The sequence below is a fragment of the Ruditapes philippinarum genome, unplaced genomic scaffold (assembly GCF_026571515.1).
Source record: "Ruditapes philippinarum isolate M1 unplaced genomic scaffold, ASM2657151v2 ctg788_1_1_1_1, whole genome shotgun sequence".
NCBI lineage: Eukaryota > Metazoa > Mollusca > Bivalvia > Venerida > Veneridae > Ruditapes > Ruditapes philippinarum.
The window spans coordinates 67,670-93,333 of NW_026853814.1; the positions used below are offsets into that span (position 1 = coordinate 67,670).

The 25,664-nt window shown below is 33.2% G+C and overlaps 2 protein-coding genes across 2 annotated transcripts; one reads left to right on the forward strand and one right to left on the reverse strand.

The window, feature by feature from the left end:
- The first annotated feature begins 6,351 nt into the window (after nt 1-6,351).
- On the forward strand, nt 6,352-9,865 carry LOC132738007 (uncharacterized). Its single transcript, XM_060725420.1, has 2 exons — nt 6,352-6,596; nt 8,642-9,865. The coding sequence occupies exon 2, from the start codon at nt 8,703-8,705 to the stop codon at nt 9,813-9,815; it is 1,113 nt and encodes a 370-aa protein (XP_060581403.1). The 5' UTR covers nt 6,352-6,596; nt 8,642-8,702; the 3' UTR covers nt 9,816-9,865.
- A 1,561-nt stretch (nt 9,866-11,426) lies between these two features.
- Nucleotides 11,427-16,233, reverse strand: LOC132738009 (phosphopantothenoylcysteine decarboxylase-like). Its single transcript, XM_060725421.1, has 4 exons — nt 16,110-16,233; nt 14,794-14,922; nt 13,206-13,374; nt 11,427-11,962 (listed from the first exon to the last, which is right to left on the reverse strand). The coding sequence occupies exons 1-4, from the start codon at nt 16,203-16,205 to the stop codon at nt 11,883-11,885; spliced, it is 474 nt and encodes a 157-aa protein (XP_060581404.1). The 5' UTR covers nt 16,206-16,233; the 3' UTR covers nt 11,427-11,882.
- Nucleotides 16,234-25,664: the final 9,431 nt, after the last annotated feature.

The window sequence follows — 25,664 nt, forward strand, 5'->3', positions numbered from 1 at the left end:
TCAATATCAAGTTTGTTTGAATTTCGATCCAACACGAAGATCGATATCCGTTAATATCAGATTAATTTAAATTTCGATCCATCTCGAATATATTCGTCAATATCAAATTAACTTAAATTTCGACACGAGTTAAATTTCAACACGAAGATCGATATTCGTCGATATCAAGATTACTTAAATTTCGAGCCAGCTTGAAGATCGATATTCATCAATATCAAGAAAATCGAAATAAAACTATGTATATAACATGTATAACTATCACGATTTTCAAAAAATAATTGTTACTTTTTGAACAATATTCAGTAATTATGATATAAGCTAGGAAACCATTAAAGTTTGAACATGTCATGTAATTATTGATGAATAAAAGATTTTTGTATTTAACATTCAACAGTAAAAGTTTTTTGTCTGTGTTATTCTTCACATGAAAGGTCAATATAAAATGTTCAGTTATGTAGACAATGTACGCTTGTCAGAACAAAAACACCAATGTCTGACATTACCTAAGATATATGAAGAAAGTTCTTGTGTTCATATAATTATATTGCCTTAAATGTCAAAGGCGATGTTGAAATTTAATCTTTTTTAATATCCATGGCGATAGCAATAAATCAGATATGATTTCTCTAATTATTTAGAAACATGCAGTGTAAAAACCCAAGTACAAATGTAAATTAATCATTCCCTTTAATAAATACAGGCGTGTCTTCTTCTCTGTTTCCCTTTAAGAAAAAGATATACATATATTTCTGAATAGAGGGACCAAAATCAATCGCAACTTTCGACCCTGTCCGTGTATCTTCGGATTTTGAATAATTTGTGAGGTTTTCCGAATTTGACCGAAATGACACAGAAGGCGATGCAGTTTCAACGACATCACTTGCATGTAAGCTATTTGACATTTTAAGAGTGGATTACATAGGCAAATTAGATCATCGTTAAGCAAATATCTAGAATATTTATTGTGCTGAGATATTCATATGTTTTTGAAGTAACATTTAATTTAGTCGGATCGGTCGGCTTGCAACTTAAATTCATTCACCGGGAGGCTAACCTGATTGTTTTATCCTGTACACTTAAGCAATATGATAATTGCGTGTACAAGTATATGAGCCGCGTCACATAGTGCGTTTGCGACCAGCATGGATCCAGACCAGCCTGCGCATCCGCGCAGTCTGATCAGGATCCATGCTGTTCGCTATCTGTTACTCTACTTGTAAAAAGGTTGGTAAGCGAACCGCGCAGTCTGATCAGGATCCATGCTGGTCGCAAACCAATTATGTTGGTTTTTTCGTGACGCGGCTCATATATCCCAACAGTACAAACACGTTTAGCTAGCCTTCATTTATGGTTCAATTTGATCAGGCGTTAAAGTTGACTGATTTGGCTTAAAAGTATGTATGCATGTACATGATATTGAACTCTTTCAAATCTATAACAAACCATCCAAAGTACAAAGCACGGCATGTATTATGCCTGGTTTCCAATACATAATAAATCGCTTTTTAACATGATATTCATGTCATATTATAAAGAATGCATGTCCGCGCGGACAGAGTGCACCACTTGTCTCAGAACCGGGTAGTTAAAAAATGCAACATAGCAAGAGGTTATAAATTTGAAAAGTAAATAGCAGACTTACCTGCCCTTTATAGCTAACAAGGATTCCAAGCTTTAAATAATGATTTTTGAAAAGAGGAGCAAATGTTCTAAGTAAAACAGGAGGATATTTAAGCAAAAATGATTTTCAAGATTATCTGTCCCTTAGAAATAAATTTTGAACAAATTTGATAGTGAAAAAACACTTCAAGAGAATGTTTTTGATATTGTTGGTGAAATGTACATTAATTTAAATGTTCATCCAGGAAATCAAAGACAGACAAGGTTGCACAACTAAGACAAATAATAATGGATAATAGAGCGCAAGTGCTAACCATTAAAAATATGAAACAAGAATAATTTCATATATATCTGCATTTTCACGAGAAATCTGTAATCTAATGGTTTCTTTTTAATTGTAAGAATACTCTGTAGGAAATTGCAGCTGCATAGCAATCATGCATTAGAATTAATCAAAGTAAAATGGCACTGGGTGCTTTCCTATCAATTAACTCATACGATCGCATATTTTCGAACTTTTCCGGCAATCTCCGAGTGTTCACTATTCGTCTGGTACCCAGCGCACTTTTACAACAGTACATGTGATCTAGACAACATTATGCATTTATTTATTGCACGTGTAATAATTACGGACATGCAAAAGTTATGTTTGTGCCACGGCAGGTATACGCACAAAATTGAAACTTAATATGAAAGCATTTCCCTCCTGTGCAGTTAACAATTGAACCGTTTACAACAACTTTTAATGGCGTCATTGAAAAGGCCTCAAGGTGAATTCTTGTTAAAAATGGTATTCATGGAGCCCATCTTGGATTTCGCAGTTTCCCGGGAGTGATTTTTTTGGAACTTTGTGATGCTACAATCTTTCAGAAAATATGACTTTCAATTAAGTCTGTTCAAATTTTGTCGGGGTTAAGCCAGTTTTTTGTATCTATATCTGCAGTTAGGTTTTGAGTCTGAATCTGCTTGCAAATAAATTAAAGAAGTGCAATGCATATTCGCATTCATATTAATATCAGTATGGAAAAACACCGCTAGAATTTACATTTATTTATTCTTATATAGCAGGAAAAGTTTGGCATCTTCAGTGATTTTCTTTACTCGTGTGGTACATGTGTAACGTCGAACCAAAATGAATATTCATTACGCATGTATCAATCTCATGAAACTCTTTTTAACATTTTTGTCTAGCATTGGCTTAATTGCTTTCTAGCAAAAAAATAAGTTATGATGAACATGATGAACACCTGAGTTACGTTTGATTTGTTTACAGTGTGTTATTCGATTCGTTTACGGTACCACTTAAAACAAAAGACATTGTTGATAATGGCGTCTGTTTGTAAGTTCAACAAGCATTCATCGGCAATTTTTCGGATGTTGATTTTATATGTAATCGTGATTGTTTTATTATAAGAGGTAATTATTTACTGAGAAAGTGTGCTGAAATTTAGCCAGAGTATTATAGGCGTTCGTTTATATACCTGAAATGTCAATTCGAGATACAATACATGTAGGTTCCTCCATTAAGAATAACAATCTAAAATTTAGATGTTTGTTTTGTTTGTCTTATGTTTTGTTTGTTGTTTTTAAGGTTTAGTTTCGCGTCGTAAAATAAACATGGCGACGTTCCGGTTTAGCTTGTGCATGAGGAAGACCTCTGTTCATTACTTCAGGCACGATCGCACCTGAGTACAACCACCGTCATTCCGTTAGCTAACTGACTAGCTTTCTTATATCCCACATTAAAGAGACCAAAGTCCCTGCATGGTAGAATTCGAACCTACAACGGTGTGTCGTAGTTTGGAGTGTACGATCTTAACCAGTCGGGCTTAATTTGTTTGTCTTTTTGTTTGTTCTTATAGTCCTCAATTAGTCGAGTCAAAATGATACTTGTTATACAGGTGCTTCATTAATTTTATTCCTTAAATTATTAGAAGCAGCACGCGTACAATCAATGCAACCTTCATTGCACAATTAATGACTAATATAGGAAACATTGAAACATTTCCAAATATGAATATAATATGATATCATCTGCACAAATCAATTTATTTTCAAACTATGAATGAAAATAAACGCCGTCATGGTAACTTTAGCTGCGTTACAAAATATCTTGATACTATTTCCATGACAATGATGCTTGATCGATCAACAGGGAAACGCACGTCTATTACATCATGTACATATTTAATTCTATTCCTTCCTAACACCTACGCTTATAATTTCTTATTTCAGTGGAAAATGCCTGGTGGTTGGAGAAATCAACAAAGTCTCTTGAGTCGTTTGGAATATATTTATGTTGCCTTATTTTTCTCGCTAGAGTAATTTTTGCATGTCTTCCAACAGGAAATGGAAACTCTCATCTTTGATATGTCTATCCATCAACAGGGCGAGCAGGCGGTGTCTTGTTTTATCGCGGATACATGTGTTGGCTAGCCTTGCTCTGCACTGGCCACATGGGTAGAATCTGTTCCCACCAGCACTCTAATGGTCAATGATTACATGTATTACGTGATAGAACGAATATTTAATTGTTGTCATACACTGATGTTGTTATATATAGCATACTATTATTTACAAACATATATTAAATTACAATGTATCTGTGGTTTTTTACAATATAAAAATGTTATTATACGAACATTGTATTACGTTTATGCCATTTAAAATAAAATCTTGAACCTTGTTAAAGTATTATGAAGAAATATAGTGACAAATATTACTACTAGACATGTTTGATTCAGAACTATCGACATTCATTGGTAGTAGATTTGGCTTATTTAGAGACAGTTAGAAACATAAATATACACAAGATATAAAACAAGATTTTCATTTTTCACTCTTAATCACAGACTTTGCTAACACCTAACGCAAAGTATGTTAGCGTCTTCAAGAAAATTAGGTAAACAAATAAATATTAAACAGGCGACATTTTCAGCAGACGACAAATTTTCCAGCGTACAAAGGTGTAAAACCGACATCGTTGTAACTTAATATTTATGATAGATAAAGAAAGGCACAATTAAATCCATATTCCACTTGTTGCCAGCAAAAGACCATCTTACATACATGTATATATACATGTAGTAGTTCTTCTCAAGCATGTACGTATGTTAAACATAATATACCTGTACATCTACGATAGGTAATAACTAAAAACAAATATGATATAAATATTTTGTATAAAATAAATACTCTTATCCTGGCGCATACTGTCCGTTTTTTAACCTTTGGTTTTATACAGAGGTGGAAATTTCTAATGAGCAGTTTTGCTTAGCAAAGGATTCTATTGTTACTGAGTGCGAAGAGTGTGCAGCCTGAACGGGACTCGTACCTGGGACCCTTCTGGATACCTGACCGCGGCTCTACCGACTGAGCTACTAATATCCATTATCTCCTGTAATAAGTGAACAATTCAGTATCGTGACATGAACTTTATCGTACATTTGTCATAAACATCAGAGGATGATGCTTTAAAAAACAACAACAACAAAAAAACAACAACAAAAAAAACCCTTTTTTTATACAACTTGCGAAGAAATTAGTAATTATAATTACTGGTTATAGTTATCAAGGGAGACCATCGAGATTTGACAAAAATGCATTGAAACCTGACGATACAAACAAAACAAGTTTACGGAGGGTAAACAGTAGTTCTCGTCGCCAGAGAATGTAATGCTTTATAAACAATGCTCATATATAGCAAAATGTCTCAAAAATATCAACAAAAAATCACCCCAAAACATTCAACCAACAAACATAATATAAGAGAAATAAAAAGAAAAAATGCTTTTGAAATTATCATAAGTTTAAAATGTCAAAATATTGAACACTGAGTTTCACGCATGTCTAGGGATTACGATGTTTTTTCCCAATCAGCGCATTATTTAAGTAGAATCTAATTTGCTGTTTAAGTAAACATATGATTTTGTGTATTATTAAATCATAAATTATAATTATTATACTTATTGCAAAGCTATGAATCGCATAACTCATTTGCTTAGAGGCGATGCAGTAAAGATAGTGTTAACAATAGTAGCAAATTTCATTAAACTGCAAATCAAAATTTAAATTATAAAAAATAACAACACAATATTCACGTCTATTATGTATTAATGTAAAAAACTAAAAATATCTTCATCTAACTTTATGACTGTTAAAGGAAATCCGCTGAGGTTTTTTAACCTGACTATACTAGAAATATATTTTCAAAATTGTTGTTCTATTTGGTGTAGGTCAAGACTAATAACTTGTAAATGTATACACAATTTCAGATCATTCGCGCTCGTATGTTTTTTTTCCAGAAGAATTATTTTCATTGTGAACAGTGACGCAAAACTGAAAATCGTTGCAACGTTTTTCACATAAATCAGACTAAGAATAACGCTATTTAAAGTACGATTTTAATTTATTCAGAGTATATTTCTTAATTATCTTGTGTATACTTTATGTTTTTCAAGTGTCCTAGCTGATCTTAGAAAAAAAAATCAAATTTTGTTTTAAATATTTTGGACCTCAGTGGAGTTCCTTTAAGTTCGTTTCGAAATTTTTGCTTTTCATATTTATGATCGACATTTGATAATTAATTGAATTATTTCTCCGTTGTAAATAATTATACTTTCCCTGCCTAAATGATAACACTGATTAGCGAAAGAACATATTTCATTTGTTCCGGTGCCAAGAACAATCTTGTACAAGACATTCTTCATACAAAACTGTGTGACTGACAGTGTAGGTATATGATGAAAGCGTTCCTATTAATAAACAGCGCGTACATGTGTTCATGTTAGCACACGCAGGTATTTCTCTTTCCATGTTATGTGGTTGTTATATTTTTGTTACTGGTCTGATGTGATGGCATATACTCAGGTATTGTGCGATTGTGGAGAAAACAGGAACCAGTTTGACGACTTGATATGTCGTTGTATTTTGAGACAGGTTGCAGAGCGGGATTAATGTGAAGATAAGTTATTACGGTAAGAAATTATATTTATAATATTAATCGTGAATTTGTTGTTTACAAAGGTATTATATAAAGAGAACATTTGAATATAATAATTATGCGCTGTATTAAACGCCATTCTAAAATTAAAATATTAATCAAAGATTAAAAAAAGAAAACAAAAATGCTGTTTTTTTTCGTCGATAATTAAAACATGTGTTAAATAATCCACCAGCCAACTGTGCGTCCCGCCCCATCCATTTAACATGTCTTTGGGTAGGTTTTGTGATACAATTTTACCGACTGTTGGGATTTGTTTTGTCGGAAAATATGTTAAACGTGCAATTTGAAGGCATTTAGGGAAAGTTTATGAAAATTCAAGCACGATAGAATGAGGGGAACTCGAAGACTATTATATTTCTGTTACATAATTAAGACGTACTGAAATAGAATATGAATAATATTAACTTAATAAAAACATAGAAAAAAAAAATATCAAGTAAAAATTATTTTACCTTTAAATTGCAAAAGGAACTGTAAAAGTTACCTCTATGTACACCATTACCCCCCCCCCCCGCAATTTCCCAAAGACAAAGAAGTAAATTAATATTTCTTGATGAATTCTTTTTATCCTAAGATACAGTTTCCATCAACAGTATAGAGCCTGTGACAAAGGCTAAAGTTAGTGTACATTTAGTTTTCATTGCAAAGAAGTAAGAATCCGTCTGGTTAGCTTGATATAGGTAGAGCGTTGGACTGTGAATCGGGCGATCCAGGTTCGATCCCCGGAAGATTTTATTGTGATTGATCATAAAATCTTTTCTACAGTCATTCGATCTAACATGTACAGAAGTTTCAGTGGAGGCAACGAGTACAGGTAAACTGCTTGACAGTCTGTCCAGGAACAAGGCCGTGACTTAACTTTGCTCTGGTAAATTCAATGTGGCCTACAGTCAACATCCCCACCACCATCGCAGAGGACTATTTATATAATTGAGCCGCGTCACGACAAAACCAACATAGTGGGTTTGCGACCAGCATGGATCCAGACCAGCCTGCGCATCCGCGCAGTCTGATAAGGATCCACGCTGTTCGCTTACAAACCCTATAACAAGTAGAGAAACTGATAGCGAACAGCATGGATCCTGATCAGACTGCGCGGATGCGCAGGCTGGTCTGGATCCATGCTGGTCGCAAACCCATTATGTTGGTTTTGTCATGGCGCGGCTCATATGAATTTTAAATCAGAAATACATTGTGTATAAACAGTAATATCGCGAAAATGGTAATGGTCAATGTCATTTTTGAACTGAATTGGTGTGGATTTTGTTTTACCAGTTAAGTTCATTATCGATATATTATTGTCAATCGGGCCAAATAATAGCGATAATTATTCTTACTATAACAATAACATACTAGTTGCTGAATTTATGTTTCATTTTCATGCGGATAATGCTAAATCAATATGCTGCAGACTCACCATTCTTATGTTACAATAATTAGCTCTTGGTATTGCACGATTTACAGTCTTTTTAATGAACTATGAATCTCTTTTTGTCGTAATTGTAATTTGTGAGGACTTGTGAAAACCGGTCGTCATGTATTTGAGAGGACGTTTTTAACATCATTCTCTGGCCATGGCTAACTATTATTTACGGGTTTTATGATAAATATATTTTTCATATACATTAGATGTGAGACTATACGAGTTATCACTGAACTGAAAATAAAATTATCGATTGGTCCTCGCTTACAAATTTAAGAAAAATGACAACTGATGTTTAGTAATCAGTATTTAGTATATGTTCACGGGAAGCAAGCATTTCTAATGAACAAATAATAATCTCAATCAATGTGAGTCAACATGAATATAGTTATTACAGGTTCACTTATTTGTGCGTCTATTTAATACATTTTTGCATTTTCCCGATTACAGCAGACAACAGCCATATCGTCTGCTATTATAATCGTCTGCCGCAATAAACGTTTAATTTCAATATAACAAAGTCGCCTTTGTTACTTAATTTGCATGCTTTGTACAATTAATGCAATCTGATGTGCTAAAATCTTTTATTACAGAATAAAAATGGAAGTGTCATAGTCGTATAATAATCCAAGTTGAATAAACACCGACAAGGACATGTCTACAATAAACACTAGTTTAGATCAACATTCGAATTACAGCGTCCCTGAAAATGCGACTGAACTTTCAATTGATGATGTTCTTCATCTTACCATAGTTCCAGTTATTACCGTCGGAAAATATGTGCATTTGGTGTGGTACGCTATCGGTTTTGTTGGAAACGTCATTTCCGCTAAAATATGGAACGCAAAGCGCATGTACGAGGTGTGCTCATCGGCGCACTATTTGGTGACGATTTCCATATGTGACATCATATGCCAAATTTTACATGTGTTCTACTATATGAAATTTTACTGGCGTGTTCATCTATTCGACAAGCCGGAACTCTGTGAATTCTGGAGTATCATGTATATGATTCCGTTATATATCAGCGAAATTCTGGTTCTCGGTTTTACGGTAGAGAAGCTTATATCACTCCGCAATCCGTTCAGGAGCGGCTGGTTTTCAAGGAACCAGAGGGCTCCAAAAGAAATAGTATGGATAGTCGTGTCCGTAACGGCATTTTCCTTGCCTCAAGCCTATTTCTGGAAAGTGGACAACAAAGGATATTGTGACGACAACAGGCATGATGACGTCATGGAGCATCCAATATGGATCTGGCTAACAGAATCCATTATTTACCTTGTCATTCCAACCAGTGTAGTTATTCTGAACTTTATAATAATTCATACAGCAAAGCATTCCATAATTCGTGTACGACACGGATTAAATAAGCAGGTTCATGTTAGAATAGCAGAAAGACTGAGGGAGTCCACAGTTGTTTTACTAGAGCTTTCATTTTTCCGCGTATTGACATTAGTTCCCGCGGCTGTTGTGGAAAATCTGCAACAGCTGGACTATTTTAAGCCTATTAAACTACCACCTGTGTACAGTGTTGATGAGGTATGGGGAAATGATAGGTGGCACAGATTCGTAATCTATTCAGCGATTTCAAATTGTTTATGGACAGTATGTGCCGCCAGATTGGCGTTTAGTGTCATCATTTACAGCAAGTCGTCCAGTCACTTCAGAACAGAACTAAAGAGAATTTACCATAATTTCATAAATGAGGCATGGACATTCATACGGAGAAAGTTGAATTATAATATTATAGTCCGCTCTGAAGACTAACCAAATAATTATACTACAGATTTCCGAATAAAGAATTAATATCAAGTCTTTCTTTGAAAGTTTTAAATTTATTACTATTCTATATTCATAGAACTGAACAGAACGGAACAACAATTTTATTCATGACTTGTACAATAAGTACATTATCACATATACAAATGAGCCACGTCACGACAAAACCAACATAGTGCGTTTGCGACCAGCATGGATCCAGACCAGCCTGCACATCCGCGCAGTCTGATCAGGATCCATGCTGTTCGCTATCAGTTTCTCTACTTGTAATAGAGTTGGTAAGCGAACAGCATGGATCCTGATCAGACTGCGCGGATGCGCAGGCTGGTCTGGATCCATGCTGGTCGCAAACGCACTATGTTGGTTTTGTCGTGACACGGCTCAAATATATACAATTTATAATATCAAATCTATATTGATAATCTGTTCAAAAATTAACAATTGATATAACCACATAAAATATTACCTATATAATTGAACTCATATAACGTACGTCTTTCAATATATAGTTTTAACAAACGGTGTTTGGTGTTCGTTGTGTTTCGGGTATAGTCAGTTTACTCACGGACTTTAATTGACAATTGTAATATAAATCCGTGGTTTACTGTAGGATTGAGGATTTTATTCGACCAAACCTCTACCAGTTGAAATATATTATTCACAAGAAATCTTATAAAATGAACACAATGATTAAATCAAACTTTAATACATCCGTGTATCGTACAGTACATGTTTTCTCTTTCATTTCAACACGAATCATTTTGTAAGTTAATAAACATCCGGTCTTAGTGCAAAGCAACTGTTAGCATCGTAAAAACCTTTGTTTCCTTTATTATATCACAGAGCTACATTGTATATTAAAACAAAAGTCTCTGTCAGGTACGTTATCTTTTACCGTGTAGTTGTTGCATACCAAATCACCTTAATTTTTATCAATTTCTTTAATAACTTTCATGATTGCCAGAAACCTTTATATTTCTTTAAACTTACTAAACATTTCACATTCACTCTGATCAATGCTTTAATTACATGCAATGAAAGTTGTATTTTTCTGTAAACTTACGAAGAGTTAAGCAAGGCTTGCGTCATTACAAACCAAAATATGCATTGGATGAAAAAAAAATCACTGAAATACCATATCACAGCTACATGGGTGCAAGTTAAAAATATCAGAAAATCTGAAAACCCTGAATTAAGCATTATTTTGACAGGTTTTACAATGAAGAAGAGTGCTTTTAGGAGTATAAAAAACCTGAACTTCAGGCATATTCCTGAAAACTTGTACCCATGCAGCTAACATATTATACCAAAGCTACATGTAGTAACATTTTCAATTCACTTTGACCAGGCAGCTTTAATTACATGTAATTAAAGCCGTGCCTTGATTAACTGGCCTTTAAACACAATTGAAGGTTTGAGAGCAACTAGAATCCTTTAACTTGGAACTTCTTACTGAATTTGTCTAATTTTAATGAGAGAATACACGCTGGTTAAGTTAATTTGGTCTATGTATTCATACAATCTTTCCCTGTATTATGTAGGGTTATAAATATAACATATATTCTCTGTACGTTTTCAAAAGATTTAAATGAGACTGTATACATAGCAATTATCAGTAATTTCAAATATATTATTTGAACATAATATATCTTTAAAAACTATGCTTATTGACCGATCAGAGTTCAACATAAGACGGCTTATCCAGTCAGAAATCAAATGCCTGTTTATATTATGTCCAAGAATAAACAAAAATTGTTCTTGCAAGCTTATATTGTAATATATGTGCCCCTTATGTATGTGGGCATAACATATGTGGTATAACATAAACACTATCCATTTAGAATGACATGGTGAATTTAAATTAACACCTGCTGATCGAGTTCTTAGACACTGCACTTATCATCACTGGACCAGTCACCTTTAAAATTGACTGAGAAGTTGTGCACATGTAGTGGAGAAGACACTCTAGTCACATCCAGCAAAATTCTGTAGACAAGATAGAATTCAACCTCTATCATTGATGAACTTGTGAACAAGGTCAAGGTATTGCAGCTGCTATCTTTCATCTAAGAGTTTACCGCGCTCTTCTAAGATAACTTCAACTATAGTGGAAACTTCTGCCATTGCACCTGCTCCTTAATAACGAAAAGAACAAAAATGTCAGATAACTTACAGAAATTAAATAAAAATTATTTATACTGAACAAAAGTCAAGGGTGTTATTTCAGTTCAAGGGTTGGTAATATGCAATTTTAGCCTATGCAACATGCAGGGTTATTTTTCATTATATCGAACCAATATTTGAATGTAATATTTCTCTGCTATGCATTATTACTCAGATAGCCATTCATCATTGATTTTTACCATACAAAAATGTACACTTTTTAAATGTATAGCAAATGAAGACTATCAAAAAGCATACTAAACTTAACAATATTGATAGTTTCGAACTTTACAATTTAATAAAACAACATAAAACTGTAACAATGAAATGCTGACTAATTGTGAACATTATTTTTCGCATTAGAAAAAAAAATAATCAAAACTTTGTAACACTTGTCTTAACAAGTCAATCACAGAATGACAGTAATATTTGTCTGACGCACACCAAGCAGAGCAATCAGGGGAGAGCACTAGAACATTACATTTTCTTAAGACTATATAGATTACTCTCCACTTGGAAATATTGAAAAAAAAATTGACCAGGTGATATTCATTTCAAGGCTGATTGTAATAAAAACCATGTGAGTTCACATTAGGCAATACAGTAAAAAGTTTATGTGAGGTATAACAATCTGATTTGGTCCCTCTGTCCTGATGGGCAATCGAAACATACAACATTGAATTTACAACTTCTTGATTGAAGGGGTAGTGCAAATCAAACGCACAGCATGTTTTAGAGAACAAATTTACAAGTACATGAATGCATTATCAAGTTCTCTTTCATGTCCATCCTAACATAAATTGAGAGTATTCTGATTATTTCATAAAACACAAAGGCCTACTTTGAATTTTTGTTGAGTTAATATTCATTGCATTTAATCCATTTATATAAATCCCTATGACATTTAAAGAAATTTTGCAAGTAAAATATTATAAACTTAATTCCAGAAAATCTTAAAAATTTCCAGGCATTATCTTTGCAGCAAAAGTGTCAATTAAACTTGCAATCACTTTAGTTTTTACAGAATTTATTTTGGTTTGATTGTGTAGGAAGCCATAATCTTATAATCACACTCTCGGATCCATTTCTGGAACCAACCAGTACAGAGCAATGAGTATAAAATTTCTTGCTCAAGGGAACAATCACTTGCCCCTAATGAGGTTTGATAAATATTCTGGCGGCCATGCTGTCACACAGTCACTTTAATACATGTACCTTTATCTCCACAAATAAGTGTTTTCTCTACAACTGGTATCTGTCTGTAACCCCAACCTTCTAGTTTATCTGTCTGCTCTCTGGTCAATGGATGCTCCCACATATATGTATTCATTGCCGGAGCAAACAGTAATGGTTTCTTCAAGTCCCATGCTCTTACAACACATGTCTGTAAAAATAACAACACAAACATATTTACTATCATAAATATTTTTCTACTCTTGGCATATTTAAATGGACTTGTTTATCTTTCAATCTGGACAAAACCATTCATTAATTTTTGTGACAATTTCAAAATATGAATTTATTGAGTACTAAACAGTGCAGACCATGATCAGACAGCACAAGTGTGAGCTAAACTTGGTCTCTATTGGTCATATGTGGGTTAACAATTCTAAGAATTAATTATAATTGAAATCAATATTGTTAATATATGCAAACAACTATTTGTCTTAAAATTGACTTTATCTATCTTTTATTATCATCTTTTTTTAACACTTAGCCTGGTCCTACCAATGCTACCAGTGAAAACCAAGATCAGCAAGCACTGATAAGGGTCTGCACTGTTCACTATTCAGTTTGTACATATATGGCAATTTCCTGTAAACATTTAAGCATGATAAGGGTTAATGTTGGGTTCGAAATATAAAAGAGAAGATTCAATGTGAAATAAATTTTAACATTTGCAGACTGTACCCTTTCCCCTATAGTATCCATGTAAATGTACACATCACTGAATACATTTCTTTCATGAAAAAAAAACACTGTGAGGCCATCAGACAATTTTACATGTCAGAAAGACTGTATCAACTCATCTGGAGATTTATTTCAAAGAAAAGGTGATATCTAAAGGTATTCACAGATTAATGGACCTTTCCTGTGATAACATGTTTTTGCAAATTGGCTGACAAGCTATCAAACTGTTACACTGGGGTAATACATAGTCACTGGTTGATGTTAAAACGCAACAACACATGGTTTTGTTTGGGATACTTTTTGTGAGTAGTTGATGTAGCTATGAATAGAAACGGTGGGGCTAAATCTTTCTCTGCTTAAAAACTGGAAGGGTCAACTCAGGTAGAGGACAGTACCCCTTAGGAAATCCTTCTAATATTTCACAGTGGTTAAAATAACCACTAACTCAGCAGCTTTTCTTTTGGGCAATACATTGTAGTTGAAAGTAATAAGATAATAGCAACTTGCTTGTAAACTTCAAAGCTAATTTCTATGATTTTAGTGAAGACAAAATACCTAAAGAGAAACATAAGTAAAATTATATAAACATTTTCAAAGAAATACATGGCAACCCTTTAAGTTATACCATTTACATGACTGCATCAATGAAAGACAAGAATTTTTGAGTAAACATTCTTCACCAGTCAATAGATGATATCCCATGTTGGGTTAACTGTTATTTTAATGTACTGCCAGAATTTACCTTCAAGTTAAACTCTAGGTTATTATAACTTTATAATAATGGCATTATTATTATTAGTGACTTAATACCAACTCAATCAATTGAACCAGCCAGTAACTAGCACACTTTCTTTATGACTTAAAATTATTCAAAAACCATGACATTTCTTACCAACAGGTTATCACATATTCCATGAGAGATTTTAGCTAGAGTGTTGGCATCTAATGGTGCAATCACCAATATATCTGCCCACTTCCTCAAATCAATGTGAAGGACAGGATCCCCTCTCTTTGTCCAAGCCTAAAATAGGATTATAGTTTACATTTATAATCAGACAAAGAAAGTGTACATTTCTAAACACTGTTTTTTTTTTAAATTGATTCATCTACAATGCATATATTTTCCATCAGTGTTTAAAATATTGATAAAACATTAACAATAGAAATATACCATGATTTGGATATTTTTATTGGAAAAAGTGTTTTATATGAACATTTTTAAACAAATCTGAGGGAGGGGGGTTTTAATTAAAAAATCACCCTGGGGGTTATGGATATAGAGTCAAAAAATATCCTCCACTTTTTCCCGAAAACTACTCCCCTTCTTTGATGTAACTTACAATTTAAAAATTTAAAGAAAAAAATGAAAACAAATTTTAAATCCCAACAAAACCCGGGAAAAGTAATTCTAAATGTCATAATTTTTTAATTTTTAACCCCTTTTAAAAATATCCGCTAGCAAAAACAGACAAAACCTAGCGGGCACACCCACTCCCAACTGATCGGTTTTGCACATTATTTATTAGTCAGAAATATAATCTAAATTTTTTTCCAAAAAAATGATAAAAGGGTTTTGTCCAGATTAAAAACAGGGACGTGTCCTTTTAAGAATTTTAGTTTTACCTGGGTATTACATTCCTTTAAATTCTGCATCTTAAGTTAAGGCAAAATTTAGGGAACCCTCTTTTCAAAGAAATGTAGGGGCTCTGCGGTAGAGACCATTTTAAAATTTTCCCGGGCAGTAAAAGTCAACAAAAAATATTTTATAGACTATATATATTTTTTAAAAATATTTAAAAAATATTTTGCAGTATAAAGTACATGTTATTATAAACAAATTCAAAAATTGGACAAACTGTCACTAACCAAGTGTAATTATTATAAGATTTAATATTGAAATGGATTTTAATCATTTATAACTTAAAGGAAAAAAGACAAATTAAGGCAATTTCTGTTATCATATTTGAACAAAGATGCCATTTTAAAGTCATAAAAACAAACCTTTAATTCAATATTTTACTAATGTTAATAATTCAAAGTACGTTGCCTCTCATTAAAATAAAGAAAAAGCACTAAACTTTAAACTTGAAGGAATCTTAATGGGGCGAACAATCAGTGGGGCGAATCGTTATCATAATCAATACACTAGAATCTCACTACCATCATAACATTTTCAAACTATCACAAAAATATATGAACTATTTTTACATTTTCTTGTTTCAGTCGAGTTACAATATCTGGAATTTTCAAAGCAGCCACACTTCCAGTGCAACAAATCAAAATGTTTATTTTTCGTTCGGCCATGAAAAGGTCTGCTTGATTGTAAACACGGTTGAGGAGAGCCTGTTAAATTTTTCGTATAAAGCGCGAAACTTTTCGTATAAAGCGCGAAATGTAATTCTTCTCTTTTTTACAAAAGGATTTTTCTAATTAGTGTTAAATATAACGTGTTTCTCGTTCGCATTATCTATTATTTTGCTATTTTTTGGGCACTTTTTTCCGTTTTAATAGAATTTTACAGTAAAATTCCTGTTTACAGACGTATATTATTAGCAACTAATTATATATATTATAATAGTTAACCATAATCATGATTTAATCGCCATTTATTTGCCTAATTTCTATATACAAGTTCAGCGATCTTCCTTTCGCTTGCATAGAAAAATACGAAAGTATTAGATATAGAGTTTAAATTGAAAATGTACTAAATTTGCAGTTTGTAGACGAGTATTATAAGAAATTAATATTATTTATTTTCTAAATTAATCATTATGATGATTTATAGTTTTATACCCCATTTTTTGCATAATTTCTGTATACAATATCAGCAATCTTCCTTTCGCTTACATTGAAAAATACAAAAGTGACTTGTAAAATATCAAATATAGTGTTTGAATTGGAAATGTACTTAAATTGCAGTTTGTAAACGTATATTATCAGAAATTAATAATTTGATATTCAACACTATATATTTCAATTTAAAATTCACTGTAAAATTCTATTAAAACGGTACAATTCAAATTTTAAAAGTCACTTTCGCTCACTTTCGTCAAAAATCTCACTTTCGTATTTTAGCAAACCGCTTTTTTCCATCTTAGTCATATATTGCTGATTATCAACAATTCTTTTTAGGTTCATATCCCTTTTCACACTCCAAATAACCACGTTTTCATTTCCACCTCGTCCAATATAGTTAACATTGTGGAGTACAATATTGAATTATATTGGACAAGTACACTGCTGTGTACTCGTCCAATACAATTCAGAATTGCACTCTACAATGTATAATAATTATATTATTATTGTTTTTACTTATATTGCTGCACTCTGTTCCTAGTGCAGTATACTGATTTTCTGAAGAGGCTCCAGTCTAATTAATCAATAATTGACGAGTACCTATATATATTTATCAATAGATATTTCTCAGATACTGCACAGAAATTTTCGGGACTGAAACTTGAGGATTTTTTTCCCGGTGTCATCAGCTACGATTCACGTACATATGTAAGTCACACAATTTATCACGATCAGTAGTGTCAGCAACGTCAGTGATTAAATAGAGGATATTTGTTTAGTTCAGTGTAAGATCGGAATATATTTCACCGAGTGAGCACCAAAAGGTATATTTCACGAGTGGTGCAGCCACGAGTGAAATATGAACTTTTGGTGTTCAGAAGGTGAAATATATTTCGATCTTACACTAGACTAAACAAATTTTCTTTTTATTATATGCAAAGAAACGTTTTAAAAAGACATTAAATCTAATGCTGAATGAAAAGCGCGCCAAATAATAATACAACGTGACGTCATTTTCGACTTCATGTCCAGCACTGTGCACGCTGGTATTTCACTGAAACAACGTAAGGGGCTTAATCAAAGTGGTAATTTCACTGTTTCAAACAGTGAAATTACCAGTTTTAAATCACTGATATATTTCTATAAACCCCCGAAAAGCATGTAATAAAGTACACGAGCACACACAATTGATGTTTAGATAAATTCATGCCGCAAATGAAGCAATTTTAAAGCAATTTAACCTATATCTTGATATTAGTCATTCAAAATTTTAGAAAAATGAAGATCAACAAGCGTGCACATGCACCCACGCACTCAGACACAGATAAAACTGCGCAAAATGGCAAAATTGAAAATGTTGCAGATATGGTATTTTGAAAATTAACAATCAAACCACGAACGATTGTGGCGCCGTTATATGTCGCAACGCCGTTAAATGTCGCACTTGCCGCTAAATGTCGCATCATTGACGCTAAATGTCGCAACCGCCGCTAAATGTCGCAAAATCATTTGCCGTTAAATGTCGCAATGTTAACGTTAAATGTCGCACGAATTTCCCTTACCGTTAAATGTCGCAACACTACCGTTAAATGTCGCAAGATGTAAATTCATGTTAAAATCATGTTTAAAGTAGAATATTATTACTTTTTAACATTCTCATAGTTATTTTAATTGTAATTGCCATTATACGTTATCAAGGAAGACTGGGATTGCTGGTTTTGTGAAAGATTTTGTCAGTTTAAACCAGTTTTTCGTTGAAGTATTTGATGAGTTTATTTGATCAATTAATTTATTTTTATATTCATTTTTACTTTTTCTTATTTGTTTGGTAACCGCATTTCTGATTGTTCTAAATTGTTGCCAAGATAACTCTGTATTCATATGTTTTGCTTTTTTGTGGGCCTTTTTGCGTTTTCTTATTAGTTTACGTATTTTGTTGGTCATCCATGGAATATCGTGTGGTCTTATTGTTAATATTTTGTTAGGAATATTGTTGTCTGCAGCATTAAATATGGTACTACTACGGTTGACTGTTTCATCTATATCATTGTCAGTGTTTATTATGGATTGCCAGTCTGCTGAGTTAATTTCATTTCTGTAGCCAGAGTAATCACCCCTGTCATTAAGCCATATTTTGCGTTTATATGTGGTACTCTTTGGTTTCGAAAATTTCATTACTGATACGATTGGACAATGAAAACGAATAACATCTGGAATAAATGGGTCTGCAACAAAACTTGTTAAGATATGATTTGTGTTCTTTACGAACATTACATCGAGTAATGAGCAAGAGCTTTCTGTAAAGTGGGTTGGTGTAGTAATAAGTTGTTCTGCATTGTTAGAGGCTATAAGATTAAACAATTTGTTTGAATTAGAATTAAGAAGATTTATGTTAAAATCGCCAGAAATCAGGATATTGTCAGATCTCTCGGAAAATGCTTGATCTATACACTGTTCAAGAAGAAGCCAATGCTAATTGTTAGAGTCTCGGGGTCTATAAATACCACCTAGAAGAAGTTTACGACTGTTTATATCAAGTTCCACCCATACACATTCGATACCACGTACAGATAAATCGGATCTTGTATGAAATCTTAAGCCCTCTCTGACATAGATTCGCCACTCCACCACCGACTCTGTCTGTTTCTGTCGCAACGAACCGGGCATTGGAAGTTTGGTATTTCAATGTCATCTTGTTATGCACTTCGGACGCAGCCCAGGTTTCAGTAAAAATAAGAATATCATATGGCTGTGATTCGAGTTCAAGTATATCTAGCTTAGGTCTAAGACTCTGAATATTTAAACACATAATAGTTAACCCACTATTTATAAGCTGAGAAGTAGAAGATGCAAAAGATGAGTCGGTGCTAGAGTTGCTTTCAACAGATGGACCAGGATTAGAATGAATATCTCCAGCACAAAGTAATATTATTGATAGCCATTGAGGAAGTATAAATACAGAGTACAAAAGGGTGATGATATCCAGTGTGTATTTGTCATTGCTTCCAGGTTCTGTCTGTGACACTGTCGTATTTGCATGCATAAACGATATCATGGGGATGGTATCTAACAACATTTAATAAGTAAGGTATGAGAGACAGAACTGAGAATATATATGTTTTATGTGTCACATCCTCCACGAAAATACCGTGTGCAGGTACATTAAAAATGAAACTTATAAAACAAGAGCACCGCTAGGCGGAGCATTATATGCCCGAAAGTGTTTTTTTTTTAGTAAGGATGAAGCATTTGTAAGACATGGGAATTCGCTGTTCATCCTATAAAATTTTACAGCTGTAGGTTGATTAATACTTAAGTTATTTATAATGACCTTAACCTTTGACCTTGTGACCCCAAAATCATTAGGAGTCTTCTACCTTATATGGACAATAATCCTAAGAAGTTTGAATATTGTGTGCCAATTGGACCTTTGATTATGCTCTAGAAACTGTTTTCAGTATTAAGGTAAAAGTGACTTTGACCTTGTGACCCCAAAATCAATAGGGGTCTTCTACCCAATATGGCCAATCATCCTATGAAGTTTGAATATTGTGGGCCAAATGGAACTTACGTTATGCTCCGGAAATTGTTTTTGGTTTTAAGGTAATTGTGACCTTGACTTTGACCTTGTGACCCCAAAATCAATAGGGGTCTTTTGCCCAATATGGACAATCATCCTATGAAGTTTGAATATTGTGGGCCAAATGGAACTTAAGTTAAGCTCCGGAAACTGTGTTCAGTTTTAAGGATATAGTGGCCTTGACCCTTGACATTTTGACCCCAAAATCAATAGGGGTCATCTACCCAATATGGACAATCATCCTATGAAGTTTGAACACTGTGGGCCAAATGGAACTTAAGTTATGCTCCGGAAACTGTTTCCAGTATCAAGGTAATAGTGACCTTGACCTTTGACCTTGTGACCCAAAATCGATAAGGGTCTTCTACCCAATATGGCCAATTATCCTATGAAGTTTGAATATTGTGGGTCAATTGGAACTTAAGTTATGCTCCGGAAACTGTTTCCAGTATCAAGGTCATAGTGACCTTGACCTTTGACCTTTTGACCCCAAAATCAATAGGGGTCTTCTACCCACTATGGACACTCATCCTATCAAGTTTGAACATTGTGGGTCAATTGGAAACTTAAGTTATGCTCCGGAAACTGTTTTCAGTATCAAGGTAAATAATGACCTTGACCTTTGTCCTTTTGACCCCAAAATCAATATGGGGTCTTCAACCCAATAATGGACAATCATCCTATGAAGTTTGAACATTGTGGGTCGAATGGAACTTAAGTTATGCTCCGGAAACTGTTTCAGTTTTAAGGTCATAGTGACCTTGACCTTTGACCTTGTGACCCCAAAATCAATAGGGGTCTTCTACCCAATATGGACAATCATCCTATGAAGTTTGAACATTGTGGGCCAAATGGAACTTAAGTTATGCTCCGGAAACCAAATTGCTAACGGACGGACGGACGTACGTACGGACGGACGGACGGACGGACAGACAGACGGACGCCAGGGGGTATAACATAATATGCCCTTTCGGGCATATAAAAATGAATAAGAAATGATTCAATTGTAGTCATAATAAGAGTGTTGGTGCAGCGTTGATGATTAAGATTACAACGGAAATGTGTCTTGAAAATCTAGAGAATTGTATTTTTCTTTAGTGCCGATAAATATAACTGTTTTCTATAAACTTTATATTAAGTCTGTAGCAAAATGCATGATATGAAATAGTACTGACACAAAAAGGGACAATAACTAATATTTACAAAATATGACAAGTACATAAAGACAAACATTATTTACAAAGAAAATCATATACATGAAAACAAAATAATTACAAGTATTTGAGTTGAGCATGGCTATTTTGATTTTTTTTTAAAAATGTTTTGTTTCTTGTTAAATTTGAATAAAGACTTTTATGCAACTGAACTCTTTACCAAATATGACTGGTGCATCATTACTTTTAATTTAAAGAAAGGACAATATTTATCAGTTCAATAAATATGAAAAGTCTGAAAAATTTATATAAAATTTTGCAGTATAAGTCCAATATCAAAACAGGAAATAACAAGTTAAACAACATGGTAAAGACTAATAAAACTTTATCATCCTTAATTTAGTATTCAGTTCAAAATAATTTTATTCAGAATCGACAAAGTTTGATGCCTGGTACAGTAATTTATGAGTTTTGGCGCCTATTTTACATGGCTTTGCCTGTAGATAAGATCATTTGATCATTTGCAAAAATAATGGTTCACTATTAAAGCGGTACAGAAAAAAAAGCAATAGAACAAACAAACAAATCACGAGACAAGATAAGATCATTTACAAAACGAACGGTTCAGTATTAAAGTGGTACAGAAAGAAACAACAACAAAAGAAAGCAATAAAAAAAACCACGAAAAACAGTAAAAATGAAGTAAGATAATTGTTATCAATTACATAATTATATGACAGGTATGTAAAGACAAGTCAATACTTTTTACACTGAAAAAAAGAACAAAAAAAAAAGAAACAACAACAAAACGAACAAACCAAAAAACAACAACAGGGATTTTACAAGTTTATGAAACACGAATATATGTTTGATTCTTTTCCATGTGTTATATTTCCATGATATATAAATATAACGGGGAACTTAAAATTTAGGTACGTCAAACAGGACAATTGCATTTGTTGAACTAAGTCAAGGGAATCAATCCTTATAACAAAAATATAGAGTACACAATTGGTTGTGTCCCTTATATTCGTCAGCGCACCGTCTATTATAATTATACAATCAATATTTTTACTGAATAAACATCGTTTTTATTTGAAATATGTTTTAAGGTTATTGTTATTATATTTCCCGTGACATTTTATTAAATGAGATATTCACTGTATGAAGAAAACATATATTAAAAATAAAAGTACAAGTATATAGAATTACGAGAGAAAAAATAGTTTATAATCTAGTTGAGGCCGAATTCGTATTAAGGATTCTAAGGCCTTCTTTAATACGAAAGAAAATAATAAGCTGGTATATTCGTAACGGTCAGTTTTAATTCGCTTTAAACTTAAAATACTTATTTCATATGAAAGTACTAATGCATTTCTAAAGGACAGATGACCCTGAAAGGTATTTTTTCTAAAATATCTCCCTTTTTATATTTTCCAAAAAAAAAAAAAAACATCACAAATATTCACTTCAAACGTGAAATATTGATTGAATATCAAGGCAAATTTTTTATTTTAACAGAAACGGCAAATACGTGAAAAACATAGTATGAAATGCACGGTCAATACAAAAATCGAAAAAAAAAATATCATGTAGTACTCCTTGATCATGTAGTATTCGATACGCAGTCGGGTGCTAGATATGAGCGAATTTTACGATTGTATGCACCGGAATTTTTGTAAGCAGCCAGTCCGCATATCGCGCGAGACTTGTAACCTCGACCTTGTTGGTTCTATTCCCGGGCTGGCCAACTAAAATTACTGATCAGTCTTTCGGATGATACTTTAATTCGAGGTCCCGTGTATGGGTGCTAAAACAACTTGGCACGTTAAAGAAAGGGAAGCTTCTGGAATCGGGGCATCTTTCTATATCTGTAATTGCATTATCCTCTAAAATCTAAAATGACTTGTACTCTTCTGGAGGACTCGCCCATATGGGCAACCGGTGGCGAGTATAAATAACGCAAATTCACACACAGTAAGCAGATGTCAAAGTTAAAATAAGTACACAAGATTTAGTACATTTTACGATTTGTCAAACACTATTTACGCTTTGACATTGTGGCAAGTGATATTTTACTCGCCAAGTCGCTTTATACTATGAAAGATTCTCAGTAACTATCATATAATAAGAATACAAATAATTGATTTAGCTCATAGTGGCCTTGCTGTTTGGCTGAAGACAGCTAGCCGTTTTGGCAAGAGAATTTAGGCTTTTTATATCATTGCTTTGCTGTAATGAAAATCTTAATCTGTACGTTTCATTATAAATTTTTCAATGAAATTAAATCTGACATTTTTCGAAAAACACAAGACATGAATTATACTCGTGCATATGTAACGACGATATTGGTTAGATATCTGTAACCACTTTTATGTTCGTCCTAAAATGCGCATGTCGAGTACGTCATAGTGAAGTTCAAATGACCAGAAATACAAACATACGCACAATAGTGTATCTATTTTAAGATAATTTTTCAAAACAAAAAAATGGAACAGATGTGTAAAGAAAACATCTTTTTAATTTATTGCAACAATAATATGAATGACCACTGCCTTTCTGGCGTTAAAATAAAAATAAAAACACGCATACGACTAGCAAATTTGATAAATGTGTGAACTTCATCCTGCAAATTAAAATCTTTTTTAGCATTTGTGACCATAACCCATTGATCCCTTCCTCAATATAAAGGAAGAATACCATGCAAGTTATCTACCTTCCAAATATGAAATACATTTGTCAATAAATAAAGGCTGTAAAAGTGTAGAAATCTATTTTAGAACTGATGACCTTGACCCAAAGGAGAAGACCTCAATTCCATGTTCCTACCAAAAATAAAAGACATCTTTCAAAAGAATAATGTTAAAACACCTGTAAAAATGTTAAAATCTATTTTTGGCATTGGTGACTTTGGCCTTTACCCAAAGGACCCAAACTAAACCCAAAGGAAGAGGACCTTCCTTGGCATGTTTGTATTAAACATGAAATACATAATCTTAACAATAAAGGCTTGATGGGCAAAAATGTTATAAAGAATTCACACCAGTGACCTTGACACTAGAGACCCCTTACTCCATAAAAAATACACGGCCATTAATGGTATCCACTTACCAGATATGGAAGATATCATTAAATAAAAGTTTAAGATAAATCCAACTTACCGGAAAAGGTTAACCATACAAGGTCCTCTTTTCAAAGTGAAAAAAGGAATATAACTTGAGATAATGGATGACAATCTCATGAACTTTTTCTAAATAAGTAAGTGTGGAAATTATGAAGCCATAAGTATAGACAGTACTTAAATAAATCCAATGCCGGTTTAGGTTAACGAAAATCATTCTCAAACTCCTGAAAATGGCATTAACTTGATTAAAATTTTAAAATTTATGCAATAATTATGTTACTTGCCATGATCAAGTTTATTGTATTGATTAAAAAATGTGTAAATTATGAAGCCCTTTGTACTAGTAGATTTTAGGAAAAATCCAACTTGCCGTTTTATTATTTTGATCGTTCCATTTTTTATAACATGACACCAATTTTAGGCTGCCAGGCTCCTAGACTGCCAACTTTAGGCCATTAGACTACAAAGTTAAGTGCCCTAAAGGCAAAGGCGTTTCTTTTCCATAATCATGCATGTGTATGTGCTTTTGCATGACCTTTCATAGTGATTTTACTGTATTTTAAATTGTTTCCATATTTATAATATAAATAATATCACTAACTTTAAGCTACTAGGCTGCCGACTCTAAGCTGTTAGATTGCTAACTTCAGGTTGCAAAGCTGAAATCGATAGGCTGTTAGGATGTTAGGCGGTCTCCTCAGGATACTAGGCTACCAACGTTAGGCTTACAGGGCGTTAGGCAAACTCTTAAGGTCCAGGTCGTCAGCAATTTAGGCTTCCTCTTCCGTAAGCGAGACAATTTGCCTCCTCAGTCAACTAGGCCATCAGACTGCCATCTCAGGCAGCCTGTCTGTTCTGCCATTTTACAGACACAATTGTACTAAACTATTCACAGAACAATGCCAATTGTGCAGTTTCATACAAATAGTAGACAATTGTATAATCATCAATATGTACTTGCATAAGATCAGCTAAAAATCAAACGCAAAACAATATATATTTATTTACAAGATGAGTATTATCGCCGCCTAAATTGTAGCGCAGTTCCATATATAATAAATTCACTCGCTTTCAAATTGAGAAGGCAGATTTAATAAATATGATACAAC